The sequence below is a fragment of the Camelus bactrianus genome, chromosome 13 (assembly GCF_048773025.1).
Source record: "Camelus bactrianus isolate YW-2024 breed Bactrian camel chromosome 13, ASM4877302v1, whole genome shotgun sequence".
Classification (NCBI taxonomy): Eukaryota; Metazoa; Chordata; class Mammalia; order Artiodactyla; family Camelidae; genus Camelus; species Camelus bactrianus.
The window spans coordinates 59,887,590-59,912,189 of record NC_133551.1 but is presented as its reverse complement, the minus strand read 5'-3'; the positions used below and the strand labels follow the sequence as shown (position 1 = coordinate 59,912,189).

The 24,600-nt window shown below is 37.0% G+C and overlaps 1 protein-coding gene across 5 annotated transcripts in view; it reads left to right on the top strand.

Annotated features, from left to right (window-relative positions):
- Nucleotides 1–24,600, top strand: part of PHACTR4 (phosphatase and actin regulator 4) — a 95,041-nt gene that overhangs the window by 10,211 nt on the left and 60,230 nt on the right. For 3 of the 5 annotated variants that reach the window (XM_045511377.2, XM_010947960.3, XM_010947961.3), the window contains exons 1-2: nucleotides 9,631–9,870; nucleotides 22,286–22,339. In XM_045511377.2, coding sequence (XP_045367333.1) covers nucleotides 22,324–22,339 — 16 coding nt within the window. In that variant the 5' untranslated portion in view covers nucleotides 9,631–9,870; nucleotides 22,286–22,323. Of the gene's footprint in view, nucleotides 1–9,630; nucleotides 9,871–22,285; nucleotides 22,340–24,600 lie in introns of those variants that run through there. The other 2 variants (XM_010947958.3, XM_074377049.1) reach the window with 1 other exon arrangement.

Here is a 24,600-nt window from a genome sequence, read left to right as displayed (position 1 = left end):
TTTCCCCCAGTTCACAAAGTACAGCACAGCTTGCATTGCAACCTTAATGGGGTCACTTATTGCTTGACACTGACTTTTGTGAAACAATTTCTTTTCTTTCCCACACAGATGTAGAAAAAGAATTAAAAGAGGTATATCTTGATACCAAAAGTTTTCAGCTTTAGCTACTAATTAAATTTAAAGATAATTCTAGAGGCAAATTTAAGTAGAATTAAGTGATAGAAAAGAATAGTATAAGTATTCGGGATAGGCTCTCTGTTTAGGGATTAACTAGTATTTAATTACTAGACGCTTTTTAAAAATTATTGAAGTATAGTCGATTTACAATGTTGTGTTAATTTCTGGTGTACAGCACAGTGATTTATATACATATATATATCCTTTCCTAGACACATTGCTTTGTTTTATTTTTTCTCCCTGTTTCTTTACTTCCCCAGAGGGTTTTAAAAGCACTGATATTTATTTCTCCTGTCTGAACGTGTGCCTGGCTATTCAGATCATACCACATTCCCCTGGGTTTTTACAGGCTGACTCTCCTTGCAAAGATAGTGTGGTGCAGTGGTCTAGAGCCCAAGTTTTGGAGTCAGACAGACCTGGGTTCGAATTCTAGCTCTTCCATTTACTAGCCCTGGGATCTCAGGCAAAAATCTCTGACGCTCAGTTTCCACAACTGTAAAATGGTCAAATTTTTTAAATTGAAGTACAGTCAATTATAATGTGGCAATCTCTGGTGTATGTCAATCTCTGGTGTAAAGTATTAGTGTCATTAATATTTGATACTAGCTTATAAAATGAACATGGTTAAAGAGATAACACATGTAAACTGTTCAACACAGTCTCACAATATGGGCTTTTAGTTTTTAGTTATGATCATGATATTTTCATTTTCATTAAGGTACCTCATGCAGTGCTTGGCCCATGATTGATACTCAAAACATGGTAGCTATTTTGGTAAGTTACCCATGGTTTCTGACTGTCAGCATTATGGCTTTGTTATTTAGTTTTTTAATTTGTTAGCAATTACCATGATCTTTAGCCCAGTACCTGGGAACTTTCCTCATCATCTCTGTAACTCTGACAATGCCTGGCACCATTCCCAACACATAGTAGAGCACTCAGTATATCGCTGTTGGATCGTATTCAATTGAACTGAACATCCATTCAGATGTTAGCACAAGAGATGTGTCACTAAATAGCTGTCATTCCAAAACGGACAGCCAACCCTGACACAGACGTGCTTGCACAGTTTGTAAGCCGTGATTTCAACTTCCTGCGTCACAGGCATCTCAGTTAATATTCCATTCCACTCACATGACCCTTAGAAGGAACAGACAAACTAATAGAAATACCTAGTTTAGCAGCTAAGAGAATGAGCTTTGATCTGGATAGATCCAGGCTTACATCCTGGCTCCAGCGCTGTCTCATGGGTCAGTTACTTAATCGCTCTGAGAACGTCAGTTTTCTCATCTGTGAAAAGGGGATAATCCTTGCACCTGCCTCATCAGGTTATGGTGAGAATAATGCCTTCCAGAGGCTGTTCTCTTTTTCTGGAACAGTCTTCCCCTGTGTTTCACTCCTGCTTTTTCAGCTAGACTGTCACTTCTTCCAGAAAGTCTTCCCTGTTGCCCATGGTAGCTTGGCTTCACTGTTACACTCTCCCTGTAGGACCTGCCAATTACCCTTTGTAATTACTTCTTCAATGACCCATTTCCTTTCTGGACTGTGAACTCCCACAGGACAGGGATAGTGTCTGTCTCATTCATCCTGTGTCCTCAGTGCCTAACAGTCCTTGGTACATAATATTTTGTGTGGACTATATTTGTTAACTGAGTGAAATAGTAATGTACATAAACACAGAGCCTAACATTTAGCAAACTTTCAGTAAATAAAATATATTATTATCAACAACATATTGGTGCTGAGTTTATTCACCTTGAGAAAACTAATATAGTGAGAAAAGCAGCAAATTTAAAATAGGGGTTGTGAATCTAGCTCTGTATCTCGTTGGTTACATATCTTGACCAAATCTTTATTCTTCTCATTTTCCCCTATTAAAATGAACATAAGAAATTCACCTTGGTGTCCAGCTTGGCTTGTTTCTTATAAAGTCAGCCGTTTGCCAGATCATACCTGACAGGCTCTCCTGTGTGTGCCTGGCATTGTTAGATCGAGATCCTATCCATCCTAGTACACCTCTGCTTTCTCAGCTGCTCGCTGTTGACCCCTGACCCTAATCCATTCTGACCCTGTCTAGCTCCTCAGTTTGTTACACCAGTTGGCTACCTCCCAGCTTCCAGCCTTTAACTACATCCACTCTCAAAATCCTTAAGTTGCCAGCTGGAGTCTCATCTTCTTCTCACCTTCCCCTTCACTGTGCTCCAGCCACCAGGCTTTCCTCAAGTTTCCTGGAGGCACTAATCTCCCTGATTCAAGGCCTTTGGACCTGCTAGTCCCTCTGCGTGGAACATTGTCCCCACTCTCTTTACCAGGCTAACCCCTACACAACCTTCACCGTCTCAATTTTAACATCACTTCTTCAGGGAGCATTACTTGGCTCCCTTCAAAGAAATTAGATTTCTCTGTTATATGCCATCTTCCTTGTAGACCTGGTGTGATACCTTTTCAGAGCTTCACATTATAAAATAAGTTAAGAATCTGGACCGAAATGTGAAATTTCTGTCTGGCAAGTAATTTAAAAATTGTAAGACCCTGAGGGCTGAATTAAAATATCTGTAGGTTAGTGTCCTCCGGTGGCCTGCCTGTTTACAACCTGAGCTGTTCAACCTTTGGCTATACTTGGTAACTACTTCTGTGTTAATCATCACTCTATTTATTCCACTCCATGCCAGGCACTGTGGTTGGTGCTTTACATAGATGATTTCATGTAAAATCCAAAACCACCTGTGAGGTCAAATAAGGTTCAGAGAGGTTAAGACACTTGTCCAAGTTCACAAGTCATACGGGGTGGAGCCAGGTGCTAAAAGTCTTTCTACTGGACTACTGTGTGTCAAGGAACAATTTGTCAAGTTAGAATGGAAGAAGTTTCTGAAGGTTTGCCTAGCACATAGTTTGCTCACTATGTGCCAGGCATTGTGGTAAGCACTTTACGTGATCTAATTCAATCCTCACATCTGTTCAAAGGAGCTACTGTTATCTCCACTTTATAGATGAGGAAACTGAGGTATAGAACTGGTATCTGATTCTGATGCCACAGCTCCCACACTTAGGAACTCCTATTACCAATTTGGGTTTGTGGCAGAGTAGTGGTCTGACGGGCAAAGGGAAAAATGTTTAAATCCCCATTTCTCCAACCCAGAACCCCACAGAGGATTCAATTGAGTGTGATTCCGTGGGTTATTTCCATGAACCTGCTGTTGAGAGATGTGGCCGAAAGGTGGCAGCAACATTCACAGTCTCAATTTTACGAGGTTCAAGGCAGCAGTGAGGAAGCTTTATGTAGTCAGATTCACTCATTTGCATCTCGCTCTCTGATTGGCCCAGTTAATTCTTTGCCAGTTAATTGGACTTGGTTCTCAACCCATTGAGGACTGACAGGCTTTTGGAGCCCTTCACAGCTGTGAAAGAAAAGATCTCAGGGTTTGAAACTATGGTGAAGTCATTCAGTCCAACAAACGTGGTGATTTTAAAATGTGTTAGGTGAAACAGTGTTTCAGAGAGATTCAGCTTTGTAAAGAAATTTCCTATTTTGTTGTTATTTTTAAGGTACAGTACTGTGTATATTTAAGAAAAAAATCAAAAGCACAAAAGGGTACATAGTGTAGAGTCAGTTTCTCTATCACGTTCAAATCACACTGTTTTTCCACCCCAGGGGAAAGCTTGCGTATCCTTCCAGGTATAGACTGTGGATATAAAGTATATGATTGTATCTTTTAAAAAAAATGATAACCTAAAACTAAACTTCTACAAGAAAATTTAGGAGGAACTTTTTGTGATCTCAGGTTAGGCAAAGATTTCTTAGCTATGACATGATTCACAAGAGAAAAAATGGATAAGTTGGACTTAATCAAAATTTTAAAATTCTGCTCTGTTAAGAAAATGAAAAGACAAACCACAGACTGGGAGAAAACATTGGCAAATCGCACGTTTGATAAAGGTCTTGTTCCTAGAATATATAAAGAACACTCACAACTCAATAATAAGAAAATAAACAACCCAGTAAAAGAATGGGCACAAGACTAGTACAGATACTTCACTGAAGGTGTCCAGATGACAAATCAACTCATAAAAAGAGGCTAAATATCATTAGTCCTTAGGGAAATGCAGATTTCCTTGAGATACCACTACATACATATTGGAATGGCTAAAAACAAATAATAATTTTCAAAAAAACCTGACAATTCCAAATGTTGATAAGCACGCAGAGCAACTGGAGCTCTCATTATTGCTGGTGGAAATGCAAAATGGTATAACCACTTTGGCAAAGAGTTTGGTTGTTTTTTGTTTTTTAATAATGTTGGGCATACACTTAAAATACAACTCAGCAATGCTATACTTACCATGCAACTCAGCAGTTTATCCAAGAGAAATAACAACTTAGGTCTTTTTGTATGTTTTGTTATATTTTTTGTAAAAACAAAAATCTGTATATAAGTGTTTATAGTAGCTTTATTCACAGTCAACAAGAACTAAAAACAATCTCAGTGCCTTAAAACTGGTGAATGGAAAAACTATGGTCCACCAGTACAATGGAATACTATTCAGTAATAAAAAAGGAAAATCTACTGACAGATCAGACAACATGGATGAATCTTACACGCATTATTCTAAGTGAAAGTAGACAGACTCAAAAAACTATATATATATTTTTATTCCACTTTCTGGAAAAAAAACCCCAAATTATAGGAAAAGAAAACAGATCAGTAGATGCCATGGGTTGGGTAAGGAGGAGGGGTTGACTATAAAAGATAGCACAAGGGAATATTTTGGGGTGACAGAACAGTTCTTACATAGATTATTATGGTGGTGATTACACAAGTATATGCATTAAACTCATAGAGCTGAACACCAAAAAGAATGAAATTTACTGTATGTTAAAAAAAAACTTGTGAGGGGAGGGTATAGCTCAGTGCTAGAGCACATGCTTAGCATGCATGAGGTCCTGGGTTCAATCCCCAGTACCTCCATTAAAAATAAATAAGGAAATCAATAAACCTAACTACCCCCCCAAAAAAACCCCAACTAAATAAATAAATAATAAATAATTTAAAAAAATTATTTAGAAGGGAGGGTATAGCTTAGTGGTACAGTTTCTGCTTAGCATGCACGAGGTCCTGGGTTTAATCCCCAGTACCTCCATTAAAATAAATAAATAAATAAACCTAATTACCTCCCTCCCTAAAAAAATTAAAATAAAATAAAACTGTTTAAAAAAACAAAACAAGACAAACCCCAATACTTCACTTCCCCACCAAAGCCATTGATCTCAGGCTGGCATAACAACAGTTGTTGATATAAATAAACTGTTTTTCTTTACCAAATGGGAAAAAAAAGTGGACTATTTTGTACACTGCTCTGCTCCATGCTTGCTTTTTTTTAATAGAGAACACTGTCAAACAGGCAAATAAACAAAGGTTTATGTAACACTCAACTACCTTTCACCAACTTTGTCAAATCTTAATGTTTTGCCTTATTTCCTTACAGCTTTTTCAAGAGAAAAAAAAATCAGAGATATGTTTTAAGCCTCAACGTATCCTTCCTTTCACCCATTCCTTTCCTCTCTCCCCAAGAATTAATCACTTACCTGAATAGTTTATTTCCACACATGATTTTATATTTTTACAATATCTTTACAATATAATACAGTATTTCTACAATGAATCCTTAAACAGTACATAGTAATGTTTGGCATGTTTTAAATTTTTATATACATAGTATCAAGCTGTATATAGTCTTCTACAGCTGTTTTTTTCCCTTCAGCATTTTATCCATGTTGATCCCAGTAGCTTTAGTTTATTCATTGTAACTGTTTAGAAGTATTCTGTATTATGAATATATCACAATTAATTTGCCCATTCTCCAGTAGACGGATATTTAGATTGTCTCCATTTTTTTTCTATTTCAAACAGTGCTACAATGAACATTCTTGTACCTGCAGCCTGTGTCTGTGTTAATTGTTGAAAACTTGGGAGCTAAAAAAAAAAAAAAAGAAAGATGAAAACTACTATTACCCACCATAACAGTTACTATTTTTTGATATTTTAATCAGATATAGTGCTGGTACTTTATGTATGTTATTTTATTTAATTCTCACATCAACCTATATATTATTAGGTTGATTATTACGTACTATTATGTTTCCAATTGTTTAATGAGGAAATTGAATCTTTTTTTTTAAGTAAAAAGTGAAAGATTTACTCAATCTGAACAGAAACAGGAGCGTGGAAACTGAATCTTAACAAGTTTAAGTTAACTTAGCCAATGGCACCCAGATAGGAAATGACAGAATAGTTCTCTATTGCCAAAGCCTATGCTGTTAAATCAACATTATGTTCCCATAGTGCCCAAAGGCCCCAAATCCAGAAATATCAATGGCTAGAAATAGTCTCTACTGTTAATTGGTCTCTCAGAAGATAAGACTCACTCAGGCCACATCCCATTGAAAAACTTATATCAGGAGTATTATATATTTATATGCAGAAAATTATACATACCCCATTGATGAATTTTTACAATCTGAATATACCTATGTAACCAGCACCCAGATCAAAAAGTGAACACTACCAGTACTCAGAAAACCTCCTCTTACCCTCTCCCAGGTACTGCTCTTCCACTTGAAAGGGTAGCTGCTATCCCAACTTTCAACAGACTATTTTTGCCTGCTTTGTGTTTTATACATGTGAAATCATACAGTACACACTACTTGGTCTGGCTTCTTTCAGTTAATATTGTTTGTGAGAATCATCAATCTGGTTGAGTATGGTGTGTCATAGGACACAAAAGGCGTATGGGACAACATACATTTTGCAAAGAATTACGAGCACCACTAGAGATTGCAGCCAGCCATGACTCTGAAGAGTAGGTGACAGACTGGATCTAACGTTGAGCATGGGCAAATCTGAGTGTTGCAAGGGATGGTGTGGGACCTCTTTTGCCTTTTGTCTCATCTTCTCAGCCTTACCTTAGATTCTAGCTGAAGCTGCAGAAAACAGTTTAGTGAGGGCTTCAACTGTCCTTGTTCTTTCCTTGATCTGTCTAGGAGCTTTTACTAAACCAGGATGTAGGACACTGGTGGGAGCTTGTCCAGAAGTGGGAAGGGAGTTGACACCCTGGGGCAATTCTAACCGATGGGGGATGGGAGTCAATGGATAAATGCTTCTTTGTGACAGTCCTTGGCAGGTGCACCATGCTAAGAGGTTTTCTAGAAAATCCTCAGATAGTTTTAGTAAGATCTAGCCCCAGGTGCCTACAGCGGTGAACATCTTGGTAATGCATTTTTGTGTGTGTTGGCTTTTCCTCCTTCCCTATTTTACTCTAGACTTGCATGTTAAATCCCTGGGATCGTGTTCCAAGTAAATTACCTGCAACTAGTAGTTGCCTTCAGTTCTGTTTTCTGGGAGGAATCCTAATTAAGACATATGTAAAATACCTGGTACATGGTAGGTGTTCAAGAAAAAGTAGCAGTTTTATTATTACTACTATTACTACTACTACTACTTTTACCACCATTAGTAGTTACCTGATTTCACCGTTGCCATCCCTATCAGTCCCCTTCCCCATGGATGATATTGAAGCTCCACAATTAGAGCTTCTACGGCAGTGATTTTTGCTTTTTTTCCTAGAGTACTGGGAAGCCACTGAAAAACTGGCTTCCTTTTTTAAAACAGATTTTTTAAAAAATTTTTTAATGGAAGTACTGGGGATTGAATCCAGGACCTCGTGCATGCTAAGCACACACACTACTACTGAGCTATACCCTCCTCCCCAACAAAATAGATTTTTAACTATATTATTTTTCAGGTTTAGTGGAGTATAATCAGCAAACAATAAACAGAATATATTTAAAGTGTACAATTTGATGAGTTTTGATTTATTTAAAACCTTGAAACCATAACCAAAGTCCAGATAATTAACACACCTGTCACCCCCAAAAGTTTCCTCATCCCCTCTATGATCTCTCCCTGCCATGCCTCTGCCTCTTTGGTCCCCAGACAACCACTTGATCTGCTTTTGTTACAACAGCCCCTAGAATTTTATAAAAATGGAATCATATAGGATATACTCTTTGATAAAGTCTGACTTCTTTCACTCAGCATAATTATTTTAAGATTCATCATCATGTTGCATGTATCTGTAGCTTATTCCTTTTTATTACCAAAGAGTATTCCATTGTATAAATATCCATTTACCTTTTGAAGGACATTCAAGTTGTTTCTAGTCTTTGGCTATTACAAATAAAGCTGCTATGAGCATTCATGATCAGGTCTTTGTGCGGATGTATGCTTTCATTCATCTTGGTTAAACGCCTATAGTGTAATAGTTGGGCCATATGGTAGGTGTATATTTAATTTTTAGAGAAACTGCCAAACTGTTTACCAGCGTGGTTATATCATCTTACAATCCCACCAGCAGTGAATGAGAGTTCCCATTGCTCCACATTCTTGCTAACACTTGATATTGCCAGTCTTTTTAATGTTAGCCATTCCAGTGGGTGCATAATGTTATCCCATTGTGGTTTTAATTTGCACTTCCTTAACATCTTTTATGTATTTATTTGCCATCCACTTATCATCTTTGGTAAAGTGTCTCTGTTCAAATCATTTTTGTTTTCCAAACTGGACTGTTTGTCTTGAGTTGAAAGAGTTCTTTGTGTATTCTTGATACTAGTCCTTTGTTGGATATAGGTTTTGCTACTATTTCATCCAGGTCTGTGGCTTGCCTTTTTATTTTCAAAACAGCGTTTTAAAGAGGAAAAAAAATTAATTTTGGTGATAAGCCGTTTACCAAATTTTTTCCTTTATGAATAGTGTGTTTGAAAGTCACATGAATTTTCTTCTGTGTTTTTTCCTCTATAAATTTTGTAGCTTTAGGTTTTACATTTAGGTCTAATTGGGGTTGTGACACAACGGGTTTGGCATTTAGAAAGCTCCTCTGGCAGCAGCAAGGAAGGTGTTTGGAGGGAGATTGCCTAGCGGCCTGAAACTAGAAAAACTTGGAGAGGTGATGGTGCTGGTACCTAGGTGCTGGTAGTAGAAAAACTGGTAAGGAACCGGGATGTAGAATGACTGGGCTTAATGGGCTGAAAGAGATGATAAAAATGATTCCTGGGTTTCTTCCTTATGCACAAAACTAAGGGTAACTTGCTTCGAAGTTTATTGCACTTCAAATTAGCCCTCAATAGTTTTGGGTTTTTTTCTTCTTCTTCTTCTTTGGGTGTATAATTGAAATTTAGCCAGACAGGAACTGGACACAGCTTTCTAAAAGAGCAAACTTGCATCAGCTCCCTCCTCCAGGCACTCCCTGGAGCCCAGCAGTGAACTTTGTCCTCCCAAGTCCAAAGACCTTTGTGCCCTCCTCGTTACCAGGAAAGGTGCCCAAGTTCTTCACACGCAGGACGCGGGCAGCGGGCGGCGCATGCTCAGAGAGGCCGTGTGCGGCAGACCGCCCGGAGAGCTAGGGGATAGAGGTTCCCGCCATTTTGTCCGGCCCGCGACCCAGCTGGCCCCTCCCGGAGACTACAAGTCCCGTGAGCCCCCGGGGCTGCACTTCCTACCCCTCACTGTCCGGCCCGCTCCCTATACCCCCCTCCTGGGGGCCAAAGGCTCTGGCTGCCTCCCGGCGGCCGGCGGGCCAGGTAGGATTTCCGGAGGAAACTACTGTGGACCCTGAGGAGGCGGCGGCGGCTGCGCCCTGGTGAGTTCGGCGAGCAAGGGAAAGTGAGCGGGAAGTGCGCGGGGTCGGGCTGCGGGCGCCTCGTAGGCTGGGGCCGCGCTCTTGGCTCCGCGAGGGGGTCGCGGTGCGGGCCTGGGTAACGGCCGGGCCGTGGTCGCTTCGGGCCACGGCGGGGCGGGCCGAGCAGCCGCCTCCTCCCCCGTCCTCCTACAACAGTCCGCGGTGGCTTCTCCGCCTGCGGCGCGTCCCGCGCAGGCTCGCCCTCTCCGCCTCCCGCGACTTGGCGGGGCCCTTTTGTCTGGGCTGCTTTGCACCCCTTTGTGCCCGGGCGTGGAGTCGCCTCCTCGGGGGAGCCCGCCGGGCCAGACCCTGAAGGGGCCGGTCCCTGGGGATCCGGTTACGGTAACAGGTCGGGTCAAAGTCCATTTTTCAAACCTGCCGTCCTTCATACCTCTGCATCCCACCTGGGCAGACCTGAGGCTTCGGAGCTAAGCAGAGGCAGATGGAGTTTCTGTTGAAAACCTCGAGGTTATTGTCCAACTTTTAAACGTCAGCCCCGGGTGGCTTCAATGCACTAATCTCCAGGCATTTTTCTCGGTTAGAGGCTTGGGCCTGTGGGAAAGAAGTGAGCACCCCCTCCTCGGGAAACCGGGAAGGGATCAAATTTGCTGCGATATCTCTATGGGTCGCAGCTATGATCAGAGTATAAAAGAACCAATGCGGATGGGCAGAATGGTAGTTCACACACCTCTAGAATCTCGGAGAGAAAGTGATTTATTTATAGGGCAACGAGCAGTCTCTTCATTCACTGCATGCAGAAAAAGACGACTGTATTTCATCCAGCCGCGCAGTTCCTCGCCCCCTTGTCCCCCTAAAATCCTTTTATTTCTTCTGCTTAAGACAAAAAGTTGAAAGCAAATGTCCATTAATAGAAGCATCTGCTTTATAGAGAAACCAGAAACCTAGTGGCTTCTAGACAGCAACAGAAGTAATAGAAGTGAAGCCAGTTGATGGAGGAGAGGCAGTAGATTCTTACTGCAACCATTGAGTTGTGTGATCATATTTTGCTAGTAGTAGCTTTATGTATGTCCCGTTGGAAGACTACATTACTAGGTTCAGCTTTAGGTAAAGCTTTTTAAAAGCCATTGCAGATACTCCTTTTGAAAAATAGATTAGTCTTTCAAGTCTCTGAATTGAGGACAACCAAGACCCCTTTACATGAATCAGGGAAGGTTACTAAAGTTAGGTAAGCAAAGTTCTTTGTACTTTATTACTTTGTTTGATATCATAATGGAAATGATTTACTGAGAATCCCAGATTGTTAGCAATATTATACAGGGATGGAGGTCTTTAATACAGTTGTTCTTCAATTTCTAATCCATCAGTGAAGTGGGGATTGTTTGTGTTTTTCTAGCCATGCTTTGAAGAAGCATCCACAGGATTACTCTAAAAGTTGGCTGTTACTTATTTGTTTAAACATGACAGTACTATCAGCGTTATTTTTTAAAAACAGCTCATATCCGTTATGTAACTGAATTCTCACTACAATTCTGTGAGATGATTGTTCTCCCATTTTAACAGTAGATGAATATTAAATTTTCAGCCTCTGAAATGTTAAGTGACTTGCCCGAGGTCACACAGTTAACCTAGTTAGGAAATAGTAAACCATATTCCAAATCCAATGCTCTTTCCATTACCTCACACCTAGTGCAATTATTTATCATAACACTACCAACAGCTTGTGATTTGCTGAAATTTAAATAATGGAAATATTTTCCATCGAGCAGACTAATCTGGAAGGATCTGAAGTTTTGAGAACCATAAACAGTGTCGTACTGAACCATAAGACATACTGAACATTGGTTCTGTCACGTTGTCTTACTGTATGCTGTGATTACCTTGTCCCTAGGCAGAATGGCAGTTTTATGGAGCCCTGGGTGTGGAAGGGTAGTGAGTTACTGGGCTGTGGTTTTAACTAATGGTTATTGAAAGTTTTACTTACTAAAAGATTTTGACTAATCTTTGCTTAAAGGTATATTAAGAAATATGTTGGAGGACATATATACAGCAGCTTTGGCTGTGGAAACTAACATTGAAGAAAGAACTGAAATTCAGATACTTCTCTAGCCAAAGAGTCAAGACTTAAGAAAATGCTTTCTTAGTTTTCACTTTTAATAAAAACTTCAGATCAGTTTCATACTTGCAGTTTAAGCCTTGGATTTCTGTCAGTACATGCCATGAATGTGACATCAGAAATATAAACCTACTTCACCTCTCTCAGTTAAATTCTTCTTAGGTAAAATGCATTACATGCCAATGGAATTGAATCAGTACAATTAGTCTAGCCTTCCTAACTAGTAGAAGCCTGTTATAAATCTCTCCTTTATCATGTCATCATAGTGGGAAGGGGCTTTTTTTTCTGTGTTTTTTGCCGTTGGTCTACTCTATTTTAAAATCAATTCAGCCATTCATTCAATCAACAAATATTTATTGAAAGCCTGTTGTGTTTTAAGCACTTTTGTAGACCCTGAAGACAAAGCAGTGAAAACAAAACTGATAGGGGCAGCAGGTGGGGGTGAAGGTAAAAGGGAGGAGTAAGACTGTTAATAAGTACTAAATAAATCCTCTCTTATTTACTGTGCAATCTTGAACAGTAAGCTCTTTGAACTTTAGTTTTCTCATCTTTAACATGGGTGTAATGATTCCTGTTCTACTTAGCTTGTGGAATTGTTTCCAGAAGCTAGTAGGATAAAAATTTGGTTGCATTGTACCCTTCACATTCCCGTGGTAAGTTACTGTTACAACTGTTAGAACTGGAAAAGGAGCATTTGGAAGAAATGTTGTTTATAAAGAAAGAGACATCATGTATAACTGAAAAATTGTGCTCTACACACTGGAATTTGATACAACATTGTAAAATGATTATAAATCAACAGAAATGTTTAAAAAATTAAAAATAAAGAATGAATGGACTCTGGTCTGAGAGAGTCTGATGTCTCATTGGTTTTTTTTTTAATTGAGTTATAGGCAGTTTACAATGTGTCAATTTCTGATGTACAGCACAATTTTTCAGTCATACATGAATGTACATATATTCATTTTCATATTCTTTTTTACCGTGAGCTACTACAAGATCTTGTATATATTTCTCTGTGCTATACAGTATAAACTTGTCTATCTATTCTATATATATCTGTCAGTATCTACAAATCTCGAACTCCCAGTCTGTCCCTTCCCACCCTGATGTCTCATTGTTAAACCTTCTGTGACTGTTAGTCACGTCTTCACATGGGCTACCATAACCCTTTATGTAGACTTTTTAAATAGCACTTATCAAATAAGACTATTCTGTGTTGTCACAGTTAACTGTCTTAATGTTAGGGACTGTGTCCTAGTCTGCATTCTTATGCTTAGCACACAGCATCAGGTATTTCATTGGAACTTTTTAAATGTTTGTTAATTGAGTAAATAAGTAACAAATGGGCAGGGGCAGTTGTGGAGAAGACCAGAACACAAATGCGGAATGGTTCTTTTATTTAGCAGATTTTTGTTTGTTTGTTTTGCTCTTTGTGTGCTAGAATCTGGGTTATGTTCTGGCAGGACAAAGATGTGAAGGTATATAGCTTCCGCCTTGAAAAGCTTACAATGTTACACCACCTAATAGTGTGGTGAGTGTTAAATAGGGGTGTGTTATAATAGAAGTGAGGGACTGAATGATTGTTTTGGTAGACAGTGAAAGGAAGGCATTACGGAGGACATGATTTTGGAGCTTATTCTTGAGTGATGAATAAGAACAGTTACTATAAACGTTATTTCACCCAAAGGGAGCAATTTGAGCATAGGAATGGAGATGTGAAAGTATAGGGAACGTGTCTGGGGAAGAGTGAAGAGTCTGGCATGGTTAGAAGGTATTGCAATTGGTTTTTAACATTTTTTGGTTCAGGTACCCCCTCTAGAAAATTTGAGAATAGCAATAGATTTTTTACCCCAGAAAACTGCACATAAGCAAACATATGCATATCATTTTAGGAAGCTATGGAATACTTAGGGATCTCTGGACCAGTGGGGCTGAGTAGTTGAAAAGTACAGTGGCTGGTGGAAGGAAAGATTGGTGGCTTGTGCTGAGAAGGATTTAGAATGCTTTCTTAAAGACTTCAGGCTTTATGATTAGGGAATTGCTAAACCATCAGAAGTTTTTAAGCAGGTAATTGACATAAACTGATCTGTTTTGACAGGTAATTGCTTGCTATCTTCAGGGTAGGTTAGAGGGTTCAGGAGCATATTTAGAGTAAGTGCTAAATAGAAGGCAGGATTGAGGGCCTTTTGGGGGGTTTTGTTTTGATTTTAAAGAATGGGAGAGATTTGACATGTTTGAAAGTAAGGGAAAAGGAGCTATCAGAGAGGCAGATATTAAAAATCTGCACAAAAGAAAAGGGAGATAATAAGGAAAGTTTGGGAGGAAATAAAATCTAAAACTCCTAAAGAGGTGACTCTTGAAAAGGAAACAGAAAGAAAGAATAGGAGAACATGTGTTTGGAAGTGATGGAGGTGGAAGTTGAAATTGGAGTGAGTTACTAACTGCCTATTCTACACTCAGCCACTGATCTAGGAACTTTCCTGTGTGCTATTTCATTTAATTTTACAAAAATTCTGTAGAGTGGGTGGGCATTTCCATTTGACAGTTGAAGAAAGTATGGCTCAGAGAAATTAACTAAATTTCCCAGAGGCACTTTAAAGTAATTGAAGAGATCTGGAACCCAGATATATTTCAGCTTCAAAGCTCAGAGTCATAATTTCTACCTTATATAGGGTCTGTTAATGTCTAATGACTTCTTTTTAATTTTTCTGAAGAAATAAGTTAAGTTAGCTGCAGAATAATAATAGGATAGGGTGGGCTAGAGGACTTCAGAGGGTGTTAAAGTTTGAAATAGGAGTCATGGAAAAGGTAATGGAGCCAACCAGAGATGAGCAAAAGGGCAGCTAAACCACAGTTTGGGCCCAACTGAGATCAAACAAACCACCCAATAGGCCATCCATTCTGTCTTCTCCATTCTCAGACATTTCTTGAATACTACTGTTGATGCAGTCCTTAGAAGAAGACACACTGTATTGCAGTGGGAGGCTCAGAGCAAGTCGCAAGTCTTGTGCTTCAATTTTCTCATCTCTAAAAGGGTCTCAATTAGTCGATTTCTCAAAGTGTAGGATTTTATGATATTCCAAGGAGTTTTAGGAGAGGAAATGTGTTCAGTAACTGATTTTTTAGGGACGAGATGGTTGAAACCATATAGCTTTCAGATTCAAGCTTGATTTTCAGTTTCACTTCTCTATTATGTTTAAAGCACCAGATATTTGTTTTGACAATTTGACAGTTCTGATGTATTTACTCAGTGTAATGTATTTACTACCTTTGGAGTGTAAAAAGCTGGATTCTAGTTCTAGCTCCATCGCTTCTTGGCTGTGAATATCCAAGTCAGCTAACCTCTTTACACTTTAGTTTCCTCATTTATAAAATAGGGATAGTAACCATTTCTTCAGAAGTGTCAGATGAGATAATGTATGTGACAGGTGTTTGTGAACTGTTTAATGTTTAATAAATTTAAGAAAAGATATTATACCTGACAAAGAAAAATAGGGTAGTACCATTATCAGTGCTGTATGAGGGAGCCAGCACTGGTTTAAAGTGTGTCCTTCAGTTCCTGAGTACTTAGTGGTAAGGGAAACCTCTCAAGGTGTATACAGTCAGTGCATTGAATTTAGACATTTATTTGTAGTATATAATGTTGCTGGGTGTTTTTTCAGGTGTACATTCAAAATCAAATCTAATCTTGAATCAAATCTGACTTAAAAAAAAAACCTTCCTTGTTAAAGATTCTTTTTCATTCTCTTAAATGTAAACTTGTTAGCTAAATTTCCAGTATTTTTGAAATAGATGTTGACTGTATTTTGTTTAAGGGTAGATAACAATGTTATGATATCTTACAGAACTTAAGTGCATTGCTTGATTTTTTTTTTCCTTTGTGGTTGACTGATTCTGATGGAATGCAACATAATTTATCTCTTACGTAGAACTGTCTTAGCCCACCTTGACCCTGCAGGAGCCATCTAGCTGATAACCAGCATACTTGATTCTCCCTACCCAGCTGCTTACTCTCTTCTTTGTACTTGGTTTGGAAATACAGTGTCAGAAACTGGCATAAAAGGTTAATGATTCATCCTTACCTTGAGTGATCCCAGAGCACTTTGTCCATATTTCTACAGGGCACTTTTCCCTCTGTAGCTTATTTACCTCTATTCTCCCCACTAAATAGTACCTATTTATGAAAATAAACTGAATTAAGGATTCCTAAGTTGTTAGTTTCAATTTATTCAACTATTACAAATAATGCTGCCACATAGGTCTTTGTACATGTAACTTTTTAAAAATGAAATTACTGGATTAGCAGGTATGAATATTTATGCCTGATTTGTACTGCCAAATAGTTTGCAAACATCAATATTCTGTGGTATTTGTTTATTGACAACCAGTCTTACTAATAATGGATTTTAGTATTTTAAATATGTATATTTCTAGTTTAATAATTGTAAATTATGCATAATTGCTTTAACATTTTAATTATTACGAAAGTCAAGCTCTGAAGCTGCAAGATGCCTGGATGCTCAGTCTGAGGCCAACACTGCCAGGACCAATAGCGGGAGAGGGGCTCTGCTCTCCTCTTTCAATAAAGCTGTTGATCTAGTTTTTTAAAAAGACATTTTTTCATATGACTGTAAATTCTGTTCTTGTGTTTTGCTCTTTCATCTGATTAGGTCTTTATAATTTAAGATACTTTTGTAAGTCTTTTATTATAGGTATTAATTTATTTTCAAGTTTATTTAAAGATTTTCCCTAGTCTGTAATACTCATTTTTAGTTTAGTTTTGTTTTATAGAGGAATCTAAATATTTCATTCCATAGCTATTTACTGTTTCCTTTGCAGTTTCTTGTGTTTCTTCCATCCTTAGGAAGTTATTTCTCCATAGGTAGAACAAATATTGATTTCTGAACTTCCATTTCTCTCTCTCCTTTTTTAACTTTTGGAAAAATAAATTTTGATGTATGGGAAAAATGTTCTAAGTTAATTTTTTTTCATAATGCTGCCAATTATTCCTAGTACTAATTGTTTTGTGAAGATATTAAACTTTGGAAGATATCTTGCACTACTAATATTTACCTAGGTCATTAGAAATTAAAAATCTTCACTTTATAAGGGATCAAGGATAAGAAAAAATAAAGTATCTTTCTCACATAATTGTTGATATATTTTATTCTTATTTACCAGTCTAAGGTAAATAAGAATAAAATATAGAAATGGTTGTTCTTTGGGTGGATTGATTGTTTATTGTTAAAAATTGGAGCCCTGGAATACTTTTCCCCTCCTCAGGTGGGTGACAGGTAGAAAGGGGGAGAATAGCCTATAATAGTGTCCCCTCTCCCTCGTGGGTAAATCCCTGTTAAAAATACTTCCTGTAGATACCAAAGAGTAGCTGGATAGAATCAGTTAGAAGGTGTGAAGAGTACTTTTCACTTCCTTTTGCTTGCCCATACCCAGCTCTGCCTCCTATTCCTTCCTCTGAATTAAATTTGAGAGAGAGCATTATGATTCAGGATGTGATTGCATGTTTGTTGAAGTATTAAAAAATGACAGTGTTTCTTACCTAGTGGTGATACCATTAAGATTGGGTATTTTACAAACAGCCTTTTATATATTCTACATGCTTACATAGAATTAGGTAAGAGATGATTGGCTTCTGGGATATCTTTGTATAATGAGAGAGGGGTTTCATCCTTCCATTGTAGCCACAGACCACTAGGACCATTCTGTTAAATGAATATGTCTTTGTATACTGTGGTGTAAGATAAATGAGAAGTCTGTTTTTAAGTGTACAATTCAGTGGTATTAAGTACATTCTCAATGCTGTGCAGCCATCACCAATATCCATTTCCAAACTTTTTCAACATCCCAAACTCTGTACCCGTTAAATAACTATTCTACGTTGTCCTCCCCACTTAGCCCCTGGCAACCTCTGTTCTACTGTCTCTCTGAATTTGCCTATTCTAGGTTCCTCATATAAGCAGAATCATGTATTTGTCCTTTTGTGTCTGGCTTATTTCTTCTTATTTTTTAAACTATTTCCTCTTTGTGCTTACGTTTGTTTTATTTTGTAAAAGATCAGAAGCTCTTTAACTCTCTGGAGCAAAGACACCATTTGAGTGAATTAGAAAAGCAAGCATTTAAGTATCTTCAGGGTGCTTATGTTAATTTAAGGATTATTTAATAAAAGGTTTATAGGATTTGGTAAATTAAATATTTTAGTGTTGTCAAGGCTTTTGGAGGGCAGATCAGAAAGGAAAAGATTAAGGAGTAGTTGTTGAGCAACTTCTTTTTCAAAAAGATTAAACACGTTAACCTCCTAAATATCAATTATGCCATATTAAATTCCTGTAAATAGTGATCCTAAATATTATTTCATGAGGAAATATTCATTCACGTATGATCCAACATACGTGAAACTATTTTTTTAACCCATTTAAGTCATTCTTTCAATTGATCATTTTTACTTCATTTCTAACACTATATAGATATATTTAACTAAACTTCATCTATTAAAAAGAAACTTTTCTTGCGTGAACCCCAACTTTAGTCTCAAGTATTCCGGGAGAAGAAATAAGATGATTAATTCTGGTCTGCGAATCTTAAAAATGATTTTTAATTGTAAAGGAAATATACAATAAAAAATGCAGGTAGTATATAAGTACATAAAATAAAAAGCCAAAGTCCTTATCATCACCTTACTGTCTCTATTTTACTCTCACTCTTGTCCCCGCCAAACTTCCACAGAGAGTTAACCACTAATTAACCCTCTTGGTGAGTACTCTTATAATCCTACCTTTCCTTCTGCAACTTGTTTCTTCTTTTCATTCAACAAAATGTTGAGTATATCGCTTTATGTCAGAGCATAATAGACATCCTTAACTCTTTTGAATGTCTGCATAGTATTCAATGTATGAAGATTTCATACTTTAACCATTTTCTTGCTGACGGACATTCAGGTATCCCCAATTTTTGCCATTATAAAAAATACTGTTGAGTCTAGTGTATCTGTACTTTAGAAGTAGAATTGCTGGGTCAGAGGTTTACAAATTTGATTAGTACTGCCAAAATGTTTTCCAAAAAGATACATCAAATTACCTGTTTATTCAATGTATGAGAATACTTTTCTGTACATAGCATTATTCATTAATTGAATACCACCAATACTGGACATTTTATTTTTATTTTTTTCTGGCTTGAGATATGATTGACAAAATTATATGCATTTAAGGTTTACAGTGAAATATTTTGATGTACATATACATTGTGAAACGATTACCACCATCAAGCTAATATCCATCACCTCACACAATTACCGTGTGTGTGTTGAGAACACTTGAGATTTACTCTCAGCAAATTTCAAGTATTCAAAATGTTATTATTAACTGTAGTCATCATGCTGTACATTAGGTCTCCAGAACTTATTCATCTTATACCTTTTGATCAATATCTTTACTTTTCCCCTTCTTCTCTCCCGAAAACTTTAAATCTTCAAATTTTTAGCCATTCTGATAGGTAAGAAAAACCAAAACAAAACTCAGTGTATGTTCACATTTTCCTTATTAGTAATCAGGTTGAACATATTTTCATGTTTATTAGACATTTGTATTTCTTCAGTGAATTCCCTCATCATTGCCATTTATCTTTTCATGTGTCTTAATCACGTAACTGTTTTAAAAGCTAAAGTTGACAGCAAATATAAATTTCATTTTATATTTTTAGTTTTGGGATAAAACTATATTTGGAGATTTTTAAAAATAGTATTCTCATCATAGCTAATGTTTACTGCCAAAATTATTTTTTAAAAAGATTTCATACATTATATCACTGAATACTGTAGTTTTTATGGGGGCAGGGGAGGTAATTAGGTTTATTTCCTTTGTTAATGGAGGTTCTGGGGATTGAACCTAGGTCCTCGGGCATGCTAGGCAGGTGCTCTACCGCTGAGCTATACGCTCCCATACTATAGCTTTTAAAAGCATGTTTTGTTCTGGGGGATTTTCTCAAACTGTGATGTATATAATGCCAAGAAGAAACAGGGCTACATTTTTCTGGGTATAGACTTTGTCATGCTTACTGATGATGAATTGCCCTTGCTGAGATCTGTCCTTTATAACTGGTATTTCCTGAGAGTACTTTTGCTTATCATTGAGCCACACCTCTTTTAAAGCTGATTCATGCTGCTTAGTGGTGACAGAAGGGCTGTGTTTAACTAGGAGGAGAGGGTCACAGTTTTGGTTTTGTTTTGTTTTTTTAACTGAAGTATAGTTGATTTACAATGTTGTGTTAGTTTCTGGTGTACAGCATAATGATAGATTCTTTTCCATTATAGGTTATTACAAGATATTGAATATAGTTCCACGTACAGTACAGTAGGACCCTGTTATTTGTCTGTTTTGTGTATAATAGTTTGTACCTGCAAATCCTAAACTCCTAATTTATTGCCCACTCTTCTCTTTGGTGACAATAAGTTTTCTATGTCAGTGAGTGTGTTTCTGTTTTGTAGATAAGTTCATTTGTGTCCTTTTCTTAAGATTCCACATGTAAGTGATATCATATGGTATTTTTCTTTCTCTTTCTGGCTTACTTCACTTAGAATCTCCAGGTCCATCCATGTTGCTGCAAATGGTATTATTTTATTCTTTTTTATGGCTGAGTAGTATCCCATTGTATAAATATACCACAACTTCTTTATCCAGTCATCTGTTGATGGACATTTAGGTTGCTTCCATGTCCTGGCTATTGTAGATGGTGCTGCTGTGAACATTGAGGTGCGTGTATCTTTTCAAATTAGAGTTTCCTCTGAATAAATGCCTAGGAGTGGGATTGCTGGATCATAGGGTAAATCTATTTTTAGTTTTTTAAGGAATCTCCATACTGTTTTCCATAGTGACTGCACCAAGTTACATTCCCACCAACAGTGTTGGAGGGTTCCCTTTTTTCCACATCCTCTTCAGCATTTATTTTTTGTGGGCTTTTTAATGATTGCCATTCTGACTGGTGTGAGGTGATAATTCACTGTAGTTTTGATTTACATTTGTCTAATAATTAGCACTGTTGAGCATTTTTTTCATGTGCCTATTGGCCATCTGTATGTATTCTTTGGAGAAATGTCTGTTTAGGTCTTCTGCCCTTTTTTCAGTTGGGTTTTGGTTTTTTGTTACTGAGTTGTATGAGCTGTTTGTATATTCTGGAAATTAAGCCCTGTCAGTCATGTAATTTGCAAGTATTTTCTCCCATTATGTACGTTGTCTTTTCATTTTGTTTATTGTTTCCTTTGCTCTGCAAAGGCTTGTAGTTTGATTAGGTCCCATTTGTTTATTTTTGCTTTTATTTCCTTTACTCTAGAAGCTGGTTTGAAAAAAATATTGCTGCAATTTTTGTCAGAGTGTTCTGCCTATGTTTTCCTCTGGGAGTTTTATAGTATGATCTTACATGTAGGTCTGTAATTCATTTTGAGTTTATTTTTGTGTATAGTGTTAGAGAATGTTCTAATTTCATTCTTTTACATATAGCTGTCCATTTTTCCCAGCATCACTTTCACAGCAGTTTTGGCACTGCTACTTTACTTATCATGGGCTATGACTTTCCTAGCTTTTAGGAACCATCTTAGTGGTAAGTTCATATCATATTCTGAAGTTTTTGCCAGGATGTTAAATCCTGTATCTTGGGAGAGTGACCAGTGACCTTATGTCCTGGTCCTTATGTTCAAGCTTCCTCAGAATTCAGTTACATTTGCGCTCCCCTGGCCCCTGCCCATACATGTTGGCTAAGTCTTACAGCTCCCTTGGGTCATAGTTCCTTTCTGACCTTATTAGGCACAGCACATCTTCCTTCTCTGATATCCTCGTGTCCTTTCCCAGGAGTTTATATGAATTTCTGTAGGTTTTGTTTGTTTATTGGGGGATTTTTTTTTTTGCATTAGAAACTTGCCTTTTTCACTCCTCTCTCTCCTCCTCCCTCTCTACCTCCCTCCATCTCCCTAAAGTAAAATAAATTTAAAATTTGCCACTTGCCTTACACTCTAGTAAATTCAAGATGGAGACTGGAAAGGAACTTGGATGATGTCTATTTAAAATGAAAATTAGCCTTAAATGTTTTATGCCATTTTTATATTATATATCTGTATCTCAGCCTCCTTAAAATAAATCCTAGTTGACAGTGTTCTCAGTAAGTTGTGAATTTCTATAATGTTCCAATTTTAAACTATAATCACTATTACTGAATTGGGTTTATTTTTTAAGAAATATAAACAGTGATGGGTTTTAAGTTCTAAGTATATCATTTATCTTTTTCTCTTTTTAGAAACTCTATCCCATCTCCCTAAACTAGTTGGCAGTGGCATGGAAGATCCATTTGGTGAGTATCACCTACACTTTTCTTAGTAAATGATATTTGTGTTTTACCCTTTCCTCCATTAAAGCTTTGAGAGTAAATTGATTTTTTTTTCATGTTTAATATGCCAAACTCTCTAGTTTATTGGTTCTCAAACCTTTTGGCCTCAGAATCCGTTTATACTCTTAAATATAATTGAGGGCCCCAGAGAGCTTTGTTAGTATGACTTATATTTATTGATATTGCTATGTTACAAATTAAAATGGAGACATTTTAAAAATATTAATTCATCTAAAAATAGTTAATAAACCCATTATATGCTACATAAATAAAATTTTTTATGAAAAATATCTCCCAAAATAAAAAAAATTAACAAGAAGAGTGGCATTGTTTTACATTTTTGCAAATCTCTTTAATGTCTGGTTTAATAGAAGACAGCTGGATTCCCATATCTGCTTCTGCATTCAGTTTGTTTTGTTATTACATACCATGTAGTTTCTGGAGAATTGACTATACGGTTTGGAGCTAATGAGAGTGAGAAGACAATGTTTTTGTATTATAAAAATAATTCTGACCTTGCTATGAGGCATTCCCAGTGGTCCCTGTACCATACTTTGAGACCTGCTGCTCTAGAATGTTAGTTACTTTAAATAAAACAAAGAACCATTTGGCAAGTTAAAATAATAAGTTTTAAATTCTGTATTGAACAACATGGTTAAGGGAATATAAATCTAGATACACAAAGATTTAGTTATCTACCTTCTTGACTAAAAAGTCATTCACTGTGTGTTGAACTCTATTTTTCTATTGACTGTAGTTTCAAAGTCTAGGGTATTCAATTAAAAACAAATGATGAGGAAGGAGAGTATAGCTCAGTGGTGGAGCACATGCTTAGCATGGACAAGGTCCTGGGTTCAATCTCCACTACCGCCACTTAAAAAATAAATAAATAAACTGAATTTACCCCCTTCCCTTGCAAAATAAAAATCAAAAAAAAATACAAACAGGCAAGTGGGCATAGCTCAATGGCACAGCACATGCTTAGCATGTACAAAGTCCTGGGTTCAATCCCCGATACCACCATTAAAAAAAAAAAAAAGACAGACATATTATAGACTTGGAAGACTAGCTGAGAAGTACTTCCTACTTAAAATATACATCAGCTGGAAAAAAGAACCAGGGACAGTTTTCCTTGTTTAACCTCAGCATGCTGGAGGCAGATTTTGATTCAAGCACTTTGTGATTCTTCACCAAAGAGGGAAGAGTCTGAATCTTTTTATGCCACTGTAACTTGAAGAAGTGTAGTAAAAATGTTACCCAAGTTTAAATTCTACTCTTGCACAATTACCAGAGAGGACTGAAATTAGACTCCTTGGGCTACTGGTACAAGTAATCAGATAGCTCAGATTAATAGCTGTTGTCTTGCTTTGACAAGACTGCTATTGAAACCTTGCTGAATCAGAATTTCTTCTCTGATTTTAATGACCTTAAATGGCTTCTTTAGGACTTTTTTTTTTTTAACCCTGAAGTGTACTTTACAGTACATCCAGCTTATCAGTGAAACTTACTGTGAACACTAGAGGGCAGTCAGTACTTAATTCGGAAATTTGTAGTTTCATTACCAAGTTAATTCTTTTTTGGAGGGGTGCAGGGAAGCTAATTATGTTTATTTATTTATTTTTATTTTTTAGTGGAGGTACTAGAGATTGACCCCAGGACCTAGTCCATGCTAAGCGCACAACCTACCACTGAGCTATACTCAAGCTATACTTGAACTCCCCGCTCAAGTTAATTCTTAAGAGCATCATTAATAAACAATTTGGTAAATTGAGTTGATGTAGTTGCCTGGTGACAAATCCTAAAGAACATGTCCATATGATAAACTAGAGTAATGTATGAAACTTCAAAGGTTTTTACAGGAAATACTGTTTTTTTCCTTCTGAGTGACCGCCTAACCTACCTAACTTAAGCATAACTTAAATTTAATCTAATCTAATTAATTAAACTTATTAAAATAATTAAATTTAACTTAAATTTAAATATAACTTATATTTACTAGAGAACAGCAAAGGCTAAGTTGCTGTGAAAGTTGCAGGTGGCTAGTGGTCAGTGGAAATATAAATGGGAATATGCTTTTGACCACTAATATGGAAAAAGGTTTGTCTTCTGTGCTAGTGAAATTTTTTTCCTCTTATATTTTTAATCTTAGAATTTGTAAATTAACATTTATATTCATAATGTGGTTTTCAGAAAAAAATGGAAATGATTCATAGTTATGTATTTAA